This window comes from Drosophila santomea, chromosome 2L, assembly GCF_016746245.2.
Source record: "Drosophila santomea strain STO CAGO 1482 chromosome 2L, Prin_Dsan_1.1, whole genome shotgun sequence".
Taxonomy (NCBI): Eukaryota; Metazoa; Arthropoda; class Insecta; order Diptera; family Drosophilidae; genus Drosophila; species Drosophila santomea.
Window position 1 is genome coordinate 17,222,182 of NC_053016.2, and position 13,676 is coordinate 17,235,857.

Consider the following 13,676-nt stretch of genomic DNA (forward strand, 5'->3'; position numbering starts at 1 on the left):
AGAAAATAATGAGATTCGATGGGGAGGCTGAAAAACTTCAAGCAATATATTCTTCTTCGTTACGTAACAATCGCTTTCATATAAATCGAATATTTTCACCTGATGCACATTGATGCACATGCAATATGCTCACTTGATATACCTACTCCCCAACTAAGCCCATGCACTTCTTTCACACTCTCTCTGTGTGAAATTTAAATACGAAAAGCCTCGCATAATTCTGTTTGCATTCGATCGCCAGTCGCATTTGTCGTCTGCCCAAAGCAGATCTGCTTTAATCAGACCGCTGTATTAAATATAGACTGACTGACGCAATGATCGAACACCGCCTGGTGGTGGCGTTCTTCGCAGTGCTTCTCCAGTTACTTTTCCCCACTACAGGCCAACAGTATCCCAACTACCATGCGGATTTTGTGGGCATCGGGGGACAGGGCGCCGACCTCAAGTGGTGGCAGACCGCGGCCTTCTATCAGATCTACCCAAGGTCATTTAAAGACAGCAACGGCGATGGCGTGGGTGATCTGAATGGTGAGGAGAGCGGTTTAATAGGTAAGTGCAAGAGAATAAGATTTACCCGTTTATCCAGGCATCGCGGAGCAACTTCCCTACCTCAAGGAGCTGGGAATCACGGCCACTTGGCTGTCGCCCATCTTTACCTCGCCGATGGCTGACTTTGGCTACGATATAGCCAACTTCACTGAGATTGCTCCTATTTTCGGAACAATGGCGGACTTTGAGCACCTGATGGAGGAGGCCAAAAAGCTAGACATCAAGATCATCCTGGACTTTGTACCCAACCATTCGAGTGATGAATGTGAGTGGTTCCGTCGTTCGGCTGCTCGTGATCCAGAATTCAAGGACTTCTACGTATGGCATCCTGGGCGCATGGAGAATGGCAATCGCCATCCGCCCTCCAATTGGATCAGCGTTTTCCGGGGCAGTGCCTGGCAGTGGCACGAAGGTCGTCAGGAGTTCTACCTGCACCAGTTTGTGAAGAAGCAGCCGGATCTGAACTATCGGAACCCCAAGGTCCGGGAGACCATGAGTGTGAGTAATCATCACAAGTGAAGTAGTTCTGTATAATGGTAAGATTTTATTTCCGCAGAACGTTTTAAGATTTTGGCTGGGCAAGGGCGTCTCCGGTTTTCGCATTGATGCAGTACCCCATGTGTTTGAAATAGCGCCAGATGCCCAGAATCAGTATCGCGATGAGCCGCGAAACGACTGGGACAACGACCCCGAGGATTACGGTTATCTGCAGCACATATACACCAAGGATCAGCCGGAGACCATTGACCTGGTCTACTCGTGGCGAGCGGTGCTGGACGCGTTCCAGCGGGAGCACGGCGGGGAGGACCGCATCTTAATGGCCGAGACCTACTCACCCATCGATATCGTGATGCAGTACTACGGCAATGCGACGACGGAGGGCGCTCAGCTGCCGTTCAACTTTCTACTGATAAGTGAGCTGTCCAACTCGTCGAATGCACACGCCTACGAGGGAACAGTGCTCAAATGGCTGCAGCACATGCCCAATGGTCGCACCGCCAACTGGGTGGTAGGTGGTCCATGAGAAAAGAACAACAAAGATTCCATGTGAAACTAATTGACTTTTTCTCCAGTTGGGTAACCACGATCAGGCCCGAGTGGGCTCCCGGCTGGGCAGGGATCGGGTGGACATGCTGAACATGCTCACTGCCACGCTGCCCGGCGCCAGTGTCACCTACCAGGGCGAGGAGCTGGGCATGACCAATGTGTGGATCTCGTGGAAGGACACGGTGGATCCCTCGGCCTGCAACACTAATCCAAGCATCTATGAGCAGTACTCCCGCGATCCGGAGCGAACGCCCTTCCAGTGGACCGATGCCCAGGACGCTGGGTTCAGCAACGCCAGCAGGACCTGGCTTCCAATCGCTGTGGATTACAAGCAGGTGAATGTGGAGCTAGAGCGGCAGAAGCCCCTCAGTCACTTGAACGTCTTCAAACAACTCTGGCTGTTGAGGAAGCAGTCCCAGACCCTTCAACGCGGCAAAACTGAAGTGAAGGCCCTCAGCGACGCTGTTTTGGCCGTTAAACGGTGACAGATACAAACATTTCCACTGGCTTCGACAATAACAATTGATTTCCGCAGGTATCTCGAACGTGAGTCAACCTATTTGACCCTTTTGAACATTTACGACGGAGTAGAAACCATAAATCTGCTGCAGAGTTTCCCCGACTTGCCACCTCAGCTCAAAGTTGTTGTGGTCACAGAGCGATCTCAAGTCAAAGTGGGGTAGGTCAATTACTGTGGTCAGTTATAAAAACCAATTTTTAATAACTCTTCTTTTTACAGCGATATCGTGAACTCTACCTCGCTGTATTTGCAGCCGAAGGACTCGCTGGTCCTGCAGACCACCTCCTCATATTATAGCTACGTCACCAACGGAGAGACCCGTTTTCTTCCCGTGCTGGGGGCTTATCTGTGGCTGGCTCAAGTGGGAATCTATCTAAACAACCGTTGAGTTCCCACCCTATGATCCAACAGCCGGTTAATAATAATAAAATACTCACAATAAAGTCATTCACGGCACTTGAGCAGTTATCGGTGCAAAAATCTCTGGGGTCCGTCTATAAAAGCGGGATCCCACCAGTTCACTTGGTCAGTCAGTCATGGAGTGTTTAAAAATCTTAATCGCAACGATACTTGTTTTGGGGATTCACTGCGCCCTTGGGAGAGCAGCCGCAGTGGATGTCGACCTTGAGAGAGCCACCACGGCCACGGACACCACTCGAGATTGGTGGCAAGTGGCGCAATTCTATCAGATCTATCCGCGCTCCTACAAGGACTCCGATGGCGATGGCATTGGAGACCTGCAGGGTATCATCTCCAAGTTGGACTACCTGAAGGAGATTGGGGTGACTGCCACCTGGCTTTCCCCCATCTACAGTTCGCCCATGGCGGACTTCGGATACGATATATCCGACTTCTTCGACATTCAGCCGGAGTACGGCACCTTGGCCGACTTCGATGAACTGATCGCGGAGGCCAAGAAGCGGAACATCAAGATCATCCTGGACTTCGTACCGAACCACTCGAGCGATGAGAACGTCTGGTTCCAGAAGTCTGTCAAGAGGGAGAAAGGCTATGAGGACTACTACATGTGGCACGATGGCTACGTGAATGCGACGACTGGGGCAAGGGAACCCCCGTCCAATTGGCTCCAAGCCTTCCGCGGAAGCGCTTGGGAGTGGAACGCAGAACGCCAACAGTACTACCTCCACCAGTTCGCCGTCAAGCAGCCGGATCTCAACTACCGCAACCCTGCGGTGGTGGCCCAGATGAAGCGGGTGCTCACCTACTGGTTGGACCGAGGAGTGGCTGGATTCCGCATGGACGCGGTGCCGTGGTGCTTCGAGGTGTTGCCCGACGCTGATGGTCGGTATCCCGACGAGCCGCTGAGTGGCTACACCGATGATTCGGATGACTCCTCCTATCTGAAGCACATCTATACGCAGGATCTGCGCGAAACCGTGGAGATGGTGTTTCAGTGGCGCACTCTGATGGATGATTACCAACGCATCCACGGTGGGGACACTCGAGTTATCATGGTGGAGACATATTCCGGCCTGGACTATGTAATGCAGTTCTATGGTAATCGAACTACAAATGGCGCTCAGATGCCGTTCAACTTTCAGTTTATTATTGGCGGCAATGGGGACAAGAACAACACTCAGCTCAATGCGGCGGGATTCGTGAAGATAATCAACAGCTGGTTGAGCCAAATGCCGGCTGGACAGACAGCCAACTGGGTGGTGAGTGATTCAGGACATATTCCAGGGGCTGTATATTTATATTATTGAAAATTAAACATCATATTCTCCATCTACAGATGGGTAATCACGACCAGCGGAGGGTGGGCAGTCGCTACGGCGAGAACCGCATCGACTTGATGAACATGTTGCAGATGTTCCTGCCCGGCGTGAGCATCACCTACCAAGGAGAGGAGCTGGGAATGACTGACCTGGACATCAGCTGGGAGGACAGCCGGGATCCTGCGGCCTGCAATTCCAATTCGAATATTTACGAGCAGTTCACTCGCGATCCCGCCAGAACTCCATTCCAGTGGAGCGATGAGGCCAACGCAGGGTTCTCCACGAACTCCTCCACCTGGTTGCCAATCAATCCGAACTATGTTACCGTAAATGTGAAGGCGGAGAATTCCACGACTCCTAGCCACTTGAGCTTGTACAAGCAGTTGGTGGAGCTGCGGAAGTCCAAGACCCTGCAGTTGGGCGCCACTCGATATGCGACTGTGGGCGACAATGTGGTGGCCATAAGGAGGTATCTGAGTGGGGAACCCACCTACGTGCTGGTGGCCAATGTGCTGGACACCAGCGTCTCTGGAATAGACGTAGCCAGTGCCATATATGCCAGTGGTAGCTACAAAATAAAGCTGCTCAATCCGCAATCCAAGGCCACAGTTGGGTAAGTCTCCTCTTCCTTCCCTTAGTCAAGTTCTAAGCTAACTTTTTTTGCCCTCTTCTCATCACAGTGATAGCGTCACACTGAGCAACTTGACGTTGGAGCCTTACGCAGCCCTGATTTTGGAGTCTGCCTAGAGTTTACATAATCATAATGTTAAGTTTGAAGAAGAACAATACGTATACATAAAGTACATCGATAATGTCTTGCTATATGGGCTCATAAGTCATTGGGGCGAGCGACATTGGGAAACTTTTCAATTTGAAGGTCCCGTGCTGGGCCAAGTTATTATAAATTATTAAGGAACTTTGTCCTGGCTCAAGAGTCACAGTCGCGGCAAGGACTGCCAAAGCGGCAAGGAGGCAAAAGAAATTCCATTAGACGTGATTGATAAGACACACAAATCACGCATACGCAGCGTTTCTGCCTCGCAAAAACCAAAGGACCGCAGAAGGTGATTCGGAAATGAGCCAAACATCAGCGAGTGTGCGTTGGCGTTATGTGTGTGGGTGACTGGGTGTGCTAGTGGTTTTAGCCTACGCACTTGACAGCCCAACGGAATAGGACCCTGTGATAATAAAAATAATGAGAAATTACAGCGAAAACTGTGTCCGAAGTCCTAAATCATTTTAAACTGTTGTGCACCCTCATCAGGTCCAGTTGAAAAGCCCAGAGCTCATCACCTACAATAGTTCTGTCATCGGCACGCTGTTGGCGGCATTTGCCAGCAACCCTTTCCCCAAAAACGTCAGCAGTACCCAAAACATCAGCCCCCAAAACATCAGGTACGTGAGAGCCATTCAAATGAGCGAGTGCTGGCAACCCGTTGGGCGCCAGTTATGAGCCATGTTTGCGGTGCAATTAATGAGCGGCCAGTGATTAAATGAACTTTCAGGCCTCACCTGGCCAGCTCTGCACCTGGCACGTGCCAAATCAGAAGCTAAGGGAGCCACGGGAGCGACGGGAGCGCAGCTCGTTAGGACCTGGTCCGAAATCAAACTCAAATATTAGCCTCGCATTATTAATATGCAAACGCTGTCGGAGCCTCGAATACGTTCCCCAAATGTGCAAGGATGTGCCGGGATGGGGCACATCGCATCCGGCCTTCTGGGCCATGAGTCCTTGCAGATTACAACGGGCTTAATGCGTTTTAAAAGTTTTCCAATCGGAAGAAAGCAAACTTCTTAGCGACCTGCTTAAATCTGTGAAAATCATGGAAATCATGAAAATAATATTAAATGTAATCATCTCGGTATCTTCATCAAACATTGTGGCTCCGACTGTTTGGGAAATTAACTTCATTATCTGCCCGAAAATGAAATGCACAAAAGGCAGAAGGCTTTGTGCGACTGGACTGGCACCTGGCCACCGTCTGGCTGTTCGTCCTGCGGTTTCCATTTTCACAGTTTCATTCATTTTTTTAAGGTTTCCGGTCACGTGCGTAAGGGTAAAGTGGCCCCGCCACTCGGGGAAGCGTCTGTGACCTTTTTAATGGGCTGTCAGGTCACGCAGCCATTTACAAGATTTCCTTTTATTCATTTTTGTGGTTCTGCCTGCTGGCAGACGGCTAATTTTTCAGCGTCAATCGAACGGGACGATTTCGCAAAGGGAAGAAATAATTTGTAAAGATTTCGGGGCAACCGCTTAATGCACTTACTCCGTAATTCAATCTCGACATTCTTGTCGAACCAGTCGTAATTACCAAGTTGCTATTTTAGACGGATCAAGCGGTCGTTTCCAACTCCTCGCCCACTCAAGTTGGCCGCAGAAGTATGTGTGTTTAGCGAAACAAGTTTCTAATGGTATGGTATGGTGCGTATACTTGATGCCCGGGCATCGCAAGGCGACTGCCAATTACCATGTGTAAACGCAATTTAATTATTTATAACGTAATTGAAGTTCTGCCTTCGCCTGCCCTCCTTTTCGTACGCGAATACAAGAGTAAATACTGCAGGGCGGTTTCACGAATTTCCGAGATTGGTAATAAATCTCGCTATGAAAACCTCCCCACCTATCACCCATCTGGGTGAACGTTCCAGACTTCAAAGTGCTCCGCGATGCTGGCGGCCCGGTCCCAGGCCAACATCCCCGATTTTGGGCCTAGCCCCTGGACGCCGTCTGTATTTACATTGTGTGTAACACACATTCTTAGGCTCTCAGGCACACACTGAGTAATACGGCGAATACTCAGCGAGGCCGGGACTTTTGCTTGACTTTAATTTGTGTGTAAACACTTTAAATGCCGAGACCCCCGTCGAGTGGGAATTAAGAGAGTATGCCGGGCACTTGAGCTTATCTCCGGGTTGGGTAGATTTCAGGATATGTGCGATGTTTCTGGGGTGGAGTGGGTTGTTTGTCTGGTTTTTCACTTATATATTTATTTATGCAAGCCACGGCATATTTGCTTTGAGCCGAAGATAAATACCGATTGAGTGGCCCGCCTCAGTGTGATTTAAGTGCGCCTGGTGGGAATCGCCATTTAATCGAACCGGGAAGAGCTGCCGCTGCTCAATACCAAGGCCTCGCCGGCAGCCAGACTCAATCCGGTGACCTCGAACTGGGAGCTGAAAAGATGTCCGCACAAATGTCAGAACGGTCATTCAGATGGTCAGATGGTCAGATGGACGAGATGCCTTACCCCTCCGCCTTCGAGGACTGCAGGCTGCGGATGAGGAGCGTTAGGTGGGTGGGCAGCGTCTTGTCGAATTCGTATAAATCCACAGTGACACCCTTGCTGGCAAAGTTGGCCACATAAATTATGGATGCAGAGCCGGAGATGTAACTGTAAAGGTAATGGTACGGTACGTACTTAAAGGAATTTCTGCAGTATACAGTATGCAGTAGCTCCCGGTGCATAACTCTTGCAGAAGAAACTACTTTTGTGCGGTGTGCATATTTCATTTCTGACGTGTGACTTACTGGTTCACCAGCTTATGATGACTCAGCTCTATATACCCACTATATATCCCAACGTTTGAGACAAATATGAACTTAGCTGAGAAGTTTAACTCACCGCTTCACCACAAACACATTCTCGCCAACCACTCCATATTTAGTGGATCCATTCCTCAGCGGCAGCGACGATTTCCTCAGCTCTATCAACGCCTTGTAGATTTTCAGATGGGAGCGCTGAGCCGCCGCCTCCACGTCCACATTCAGCGTTTGGTAGTCTGCTGCCAGTGGCAACCAGGTCTTGGATGCAGTGGAGAACCCGGCGTTGGTGCCACTCGTCCACTGGAAGGGAGTCCGCGAGGGATCTCGTGTGAACTGCTCGTAGATGTCCGAGTTCGAGTTGCAGGCCGCCGGATCCTGGGTGTCTTCCCAGCTTATCTCGCCATCGGTCATGCCCAGCTCCTCGCCCTGATAGGTGACACTAGCTCCGGGAAGGACCATGACCAACATGTTCATGGCATCTGCATTGGCAGTTCCATAGCGACTTGCCGCCCGACGCTGGTCGTGGTTACCTATTACCCAGTTGGGTGTGCGTCCGGCGGGCAGGTTGTCCAACCAGTTGTCCACTGCCGTTTTTATGGATCCGGCAGAGACACCATCGCTGGCCAGAACCGTAATCAGGTTAAAGTTAAAGGGCAGATGGGCACCGTCCGTTGAGCGGTTTCCGTAAAACTGCATTGTGTAGGCGGGCGGGGCATAAGTCTCGATGAGGAGAACTCTCGTATCGCCTCCATGAATGCGCTGGTAGTCATCCATCACCACGCGCCACTGGTACGCCATGTCAATGGTTTCCGGCCGGTTCTCGATGAGATCGCTCTTCAGGTACTTGCGGTCATCGACGTCGTCCGTGAGACCGCTAACTTCCTCATCGGCATACTGACCGTCTGCATCCGGCTCGATCTCGAAGAGCACTGGTACGGCATCGCAGCGGAAGCCAGCAACTCCTAGGTCCAACCAGTAGCGAAGCACACGCTTCATCTGCTCCACGACCAGGGGATTTCGGTAGTTGAGATCAGCCTGCTGCACCGCGAACTGGTGCAGATAGTATTGCTGACGTTTCTCGTTCCACTCCCAGGCACTTCCTCGGAACGCTTGCAGCCAATTGGAAGGGGGTTCCCTCTCTCCAGTAGAGGCATTCACCTTCCCGTCATGCCAAACGTAGTAGTCTTCGTAGCCCTTCTCGCGATTTACAGATTTTACAAACCAAGAGTTCTCATCACTTGAGTGATTGGGTACGAAATCCAGGATAATCTTCAGGTCCAACTCGTTGGCCCGCTTGATAAGAGCCCTGAAGTCGTCGAGTGTTCCGTATTCCGGCTGAATGTCAAAGAAGTCGGATATGTCATAGCCAAAGTCAACCATGGGCGAAGTGAAAATGGGCGACAGCCAGGCGGCCGTGACCCCCAGATCCTTCAGATACTCCAGTTTACCGGTGATGCCATTCAAATCTCCGATTCCATCGCCGTCGGAGTCCATGAAGGATCGCGGGTATATCTGATAAAACTGCGCGTTTTCCCACCAGTCTTTTGTGACTGTCGTCGACGTCGTGGTTTCACATGACCAGTTAGGATGTGCCAGTATAACCAGCCCAAAAGCCAGTAAGCCAAAGAGATCTAACCGCGTTCTGTGCATGTTTATAACTTGATTTCGAGGACTCAGCGCTGTTCCTTTTATACAATTATACGAAAAGGGATTACCAGAGCTTATATGATAACCCCGCACCGAGTACAGTATGTATTTACCAAAACACTCGAAAGAACACTTGAGCTGGAAATTTTCCAATAACAGTTCCGCAGATGGCAATGTGCATGCTCCACAATCGATTAGGCGGACTTACCCTAGACCAATCAAAACAATTTCACTTTGAGGTCTTATCTAGCCGGTTGAGTGGACAGTCTATAAAAGGGTGAGCAATTGCCGACCGCTTACACAAGGTATTTTGATTTGACCCAGGCAATGGAGCTTTGGTCGCTGCTAACACTTCTGCTATTAGCCATTGCTTCGAATGAGGCATGTCAAGTGCAGAGCTCCTCCAGTGAAACGACCGACTGGTGGCAAACCTCCCAGTTCTATCAGATCTACCCGCGCTCATTCAAAGACTCTGACGGCGATGGCATTGGTGACTTGAACGGCATAACCAGCAAACTGGAGTATCTCAAGGACTTGGGTATAACAGCTGCTTGGCTATCGCCCATCTTCAAGTCGCCAATGGTCGACTTTGGCTATGACATATCCGACTTTTTTGACATTCAGCCTGAGTACGGAACACTCGAGGATTTTCGTGCATTAATCAAGCGAGCCAAGGAGCTGGATCTGAGGATCGTCTTGGACTTTGTGCCCAACCATTCAAGCAACGAGAGTGAGTGGTTCCAAAAGTCGGCGAAAAGGGAGAAGGGATACGAGGACTACTACGTGTGGCACGACGGAAAGGTGAATTCCACCACTGGGAAGAGGGAGCCTCCGACTAACTGGCTTCAGTACTTTCGTGGAAGTGCCTGGGAATGGAATGAGCAGCGTCAGCAGTACTACCTACACCAGTTCGCAGTGCAGCAGCCCGATCTCAACTATCGCAACCCCCTGGTTGTGGAGCAGATGAAGCGGGTGCTGCGCTACTGGTTGAACGAGGGCGTCTCCGGATTCCGGTGTGATGCACTGCCTCCGCTTTTTGAGGTCCTGCCCGATGGCGACGGTCAATTTCCGGACGAGGTTGTGAGTGGGTCCACCGAGGACGAAGAGGATCGCGACTATCTTACCACCACGTACATTGAAAATCAGCCAGAGACTATTGATATGGTATATCAGTGGCGAACTGTGCTCGATGACCACAAACGCATTTATGGGGGCAACTCAAGCGTCTTGCTTATAGAGACGTACTCACCCGCCTGGTTTACCATGCAGTTCTACGGGAACAGAAGCACAGAGGGGGCCCACCTACCCTTCAACTTCAATCTGATCACGGTGATGGAGCAAAAGGGTATTTCTGCGAGCAATGTGCAGGAGGCAATCGACTTGTGGCTAAAGAACATGCCCGCAGGTCGCACTCCCAATTGGGTAGTAAGTTGGAGAACTTTACGTGTATCTGTATCTATATCTGTATCTGGGGCTAATCGTTCCGACTCCAGCTAGGCAATCACGACAAACGAAGAGCAGCTAGTCGGTATGGAAAGGAGCACATCGATGGCATGAACATGCTGGTGATGATCCTGCCTGGAGTAAGTGTCACCTACCAGGGCGAGGAGATCGGCATGACCGATGGGGAGATCAGCTGGGAGGACACCGTCGATCCGTGGGGTTGCAACTCGAATCCGGACATCTACGAACAGTACACCCGCGATCCAGAGAGAACACCCTTTCAGTGGACTGGAGGAACTAACGCCGGATTCACGAATGGGTCCACCACCTGGTTGCCACTGGCTGCTGACTATGAGACGATAAATGTTGAGAAGGAACTGAGCGATGGTGTCTCACACTTAAAGATATACAAGGAATTGGTGGCACTACGAAGATCTTCCAAAACTCTGCAAAATGGCTCCACAAAATACCAGACACTTTCGGAGGACATCTTCGTAGTTCAACGGTAAGTGATGGTATAATTTTCCTGTTTAGTAGTAAGCATATATTGATGCCCTTCGTAGATCTTTAACAAAATCAGCCACTATTGTTCTGGTTATAAACTTTGGATCGGTGGCGAAAATCGTTGACTTAAGTCAGTTTGACAGGAACCGTACCGAGAGCCTGCTGCTGCTTATAGGAAGCATTGATTCCACAAAAAAGAAGGGGTAAGTGGAGCAAAGCTCTACAGCAGAGCTATTAAGCTATTTAACATTTACCTTTTGTATTTTGAACAGCACTCGGTACGATCCGAAATCCTTGAGTCTAGATCCCTCGGAAGCCTTAGTCTTGACCAGCGAATAAAACTCGTTTTTTGAATGGAAAGTGTTTTTGATTCTTTGATATTCGTCTTGCTTTATTCGTAGATACATATGCGGCCCAAAAAACATTTAGCGTTTGGTTGATAATAGTATTATTAACTATACATCAAGTAACTAATGCGAAAGACATTCAATTCTTGGATGTTCCATCGGATTCTCGTTAACGATTATTTACACTGAACACACAGACACGGAAAACGAACAAATTTTGCTATATTTTGTACCCCATGTTTTGGCTAGACATGAATTGCATTACTTGCGCTCTATAACAAATATTAAACTATGCGTTTTCGGGGATAGCACATTTCAAGTTGAAAGCTGCTCCCAATTAACTTTAATACGAATTCACATCGAGGTGTCGCTACGACTAAAAAGATCTCCGTAAAATACCATACATATGTACACCTTAGTTGGACAACAATTAAATCTACCATGTTGATGGGCTCGAACAACACAATAAATGCAATTGTAATTGTTTTAACTAGCTGCTACATTGCAAAGGGGCTGAGTCCCAGCCCTTTTGGAACATAATTGCGCCCTCGAAAAGTCTCTTCATCCAGTGCTCACTGTACAGTGTTTGCCTCACTTAGCCTACAAGTTTCGTGTACTATTCAGATAGCTTGTAAGTTGCTTCGGTTGTAGAAAAAACATTTTTGAAATTATATCACATTTTCGTTTTTTTGTTTCTTTCGGAACGCTTTGAAACAACGCTTAGTAATCTAGATAAGCTTAAGTACTAAACACTTATGAATAGATTAAGGTTTACAAGTTATTTTAAATATATCTGTTTTACTCTTGTGCTGAAGTGTAAAATGGAGAAAAACATTTGTCATTGAGAAGACAAATTTGCTCTGTCCTCTTGGGTGTATGTATGTTAAAATCTGAAGAAAGCCTCAGGGGTCACAGAAATAGTTTCACTATTGAGATAAGTTGTTGTATCGCCATCGCGAAACCTACATATGTATATAGAAGAGCATTTAGACCAACCCAAAATCAAGCAAATTAATAAACAAACAAACAAAGTAGTTGCTGTGTAATAAATACGCCTTCTAAGATCTGGAGATATTTCTGTGGCACAGCAGCTCCCAATTCAGTCCCATCCTGGCACGCAAACCGTCCGATCCTGGGAAACCCTGGGTCAACAGACACCTTCGTCTACTTACGTATGGTTGCGATAATCTGGAGTCTCCGGTGGCAGCTAAACGGGAATTGCGGCGCGTTTCTTTGCCGCACTGCAGCTGCCCGTGCTGCCGGTGTCGCTGGAAGAGCTTTGTGTTCCTTGTTGCTGCTGCGGATGTTGCTGCTGCGGATGTTGCTGCTGCGGATGTTGCTGCAGCTGCTGCAGCTCGGCTTGTTGTCGCTGCTGCTCCTTTAGCAGCTGCTGTTGCAATTGCTGTGCGTTTAGCTATAAGTTTGTTTGCAGAACCGGCGGGCGTTGACTCCCGTTTCCTTGCCCATTGCTGTGCGCCACGGACATGGTTTCGCTGACATTCCCCGTTGCCGAAGGAGTGGTTATTGTAGGCACCAGCGCCTCTGTTGTTGTTTCGCCAGTGGCCGCTGTTGTTGTTATGGTTGCTGCTGGGCCGCTTATGTGATTGTTAGTCGATGTGATGGCAAATGCCACGGCCGGCTGGCCATGTTGCCGCTGATTGATTTTGTTATTGTTGGCTACGACTTGCTCCGTTGCCACATCGCCATCGTCATCGCCTTCAACATTGCTGCTGCTGTTGCTGTTGCTATTGCTACTACCATTGGTATTGCTATTGCCGTTGCCGTTGCCGTTGCCGTTGTCACTGCCCTTATCTGTGGGCGTGGTCGCGGCCGTTGTGGTATTGTTTGGCACATATTGATCGGCATATGGTATTTGATTGTACGCATTAATGTCCAGTGACGTGATTATGCTGGAAATTGTCTGAGTGGCCATTTCGCACAATTTTTTCGTCTTTAGCGAGTTTTCTGTAAATTATGGGTTAAATTGAAAAAATATCTAGATTTTCTTTCTGTATTCCAGACATTTAAAAATAATTTAAATAATTAATTATTCATAAAAACTTATGAAAAATGTAGGATCAACATTGTATTTGATTGCCAACCTAACGCTTTCTGAGATAAAACAGTATAGCTGTTACACCTTAAGTTACTTAGAGGTATACAGTTTAACGGAATTTATGGTAAGCATTTCTTAATACAATCGAAATATTTCCAGAAAAACTTAAAATTTACGAATTCGAATTCGAGAGATAGGTCAAGGTACAGTTTTTGCAAATGATTTTTAAAATAATCTATTTTAATTGGTATAAATGAATGCCAAATACGATTAATAGATT

General features: G+C 48.6%; 5 protein-coding genes across 7 annotated transcripts in view; 3 read left to right on the forward strand and 2 right to left on the reverse strand.

Moving 5' to 3' along the window:
• The first annotated feature begins 206 nt into the window (after positions 1 to 206).
• LOC120458368 (maltase A3) lies at positions 207 to 2,584 on the forward strand. The gene is made up of 6 exons (XM_039645988.2): positions 207 to 528; positions 587 to 1,047; positions 1,106 to 1,558; positions 1,623 to 2,077; positions 2,132 to 2,275; positions 2,336 to 2,584. The coding sequence occupies exons 1-6, from the start codon at positions 315 to 317 to the stop codon at positions 2,502 to 2,504; spliced, it is 1,896 nt and encodes a 631-aa protein (XP_039501922.1). The 5' UTR covers positions 207 to 314; the 3' UTR covers positions 2,505 to 2,584.
• A 44-nt stretch (positions 2,585 to 2,628) lies between these two features.
• Positions 2,629 to 4,658, forward strand: LOC120458371 (maltase A3). Its single transcript, XM_039645990.2, has 3 exons — positions 2,629 to 3,795; positions 3,873 to 4,468; positions 4,536 to 4,658. Exons 1-3 carry the CDS (start codon positions 2,653 to 2,655, stop codon positions 4,600 to 4,602), a joined length of 1,806 nt encoding a protein of 601 aa, XP_039501924.1. The 5' UTR covers positions 2,629 to 2,652; the 3' UTR covers positions 4,603 to 4,658.
• Positions 4,659 to 6,814: 2,156 nt separating this feature from the next.
• LOC120458372 (maltase A1) lies at positions 6,815 to 9,054 on the reverse strand. The gene is made up of 3 exons (XM_039645991.1): positions 7,479 to 9,054; positions 7,104 to 7,247; positions 6,815 to 7,029 (listed from the first exon to the last, which is right to left on the reverse strand). Exons 1-3 carry the CDS (start codon positions 9,047 to 9,049, stop codon positions 6,945 to 6,947), a joined length of 1,800 nt encoding a protein of 599 aa, XP_039501925.1. The 5' UTR covers positions 9,050 to 9,054; the 3' UTR covers positions 6,815 to 6,944.
• Positions 9,055 to 9,352: 298 nt separating this feature from the next.
• LOC120458373 (maltase A1) lies at positions 9,353 to 11,353 on the forward strand. Its single transcript, XM_039645992.1, has 4 exons — positions 9,353 to 10,471; positions 10,540 to 10,994; positions 11,053 to 11,196; positions 11,266 to 11,353. The coding sequence occupies exons 1-4, from the start codon at positions 9,374 to 9,376 to the stop codon at positions 11,330 to 11,332; spliced, it is 1,764 nt and encodes a 587-aa protein (XP_039501926.1). The 5' UTR covers positions 9,353 to 9,373; the 3' UTR covers positions 11,333 to 11,353.
• Position 11,354: 1 nt separating this feature from the next.
• Positions 11,355 to 13,676, reverse strand: part of LOC120458366 (metabotropic glutamate receptor 2) — a 48,082-nt gene continuing 45,760 nt past the window's right edge. For all 3 annotated transcript variants that reach the window (XM_039645981.2, XM_039645982.2, XM_039645983.2), the window contains one exon: positions 11,355 to 13,305. In XM_039645981.2, coding sequence (XP_039501915.1) covers positions 12,755 to 13,305 — 551 coding nt within the window. In that variant the 3' untranslated portion in view covers positions 11,355 to 12,754. The remainder of the gene's footprint in view (positions 13,306 to 13,676) is intronic.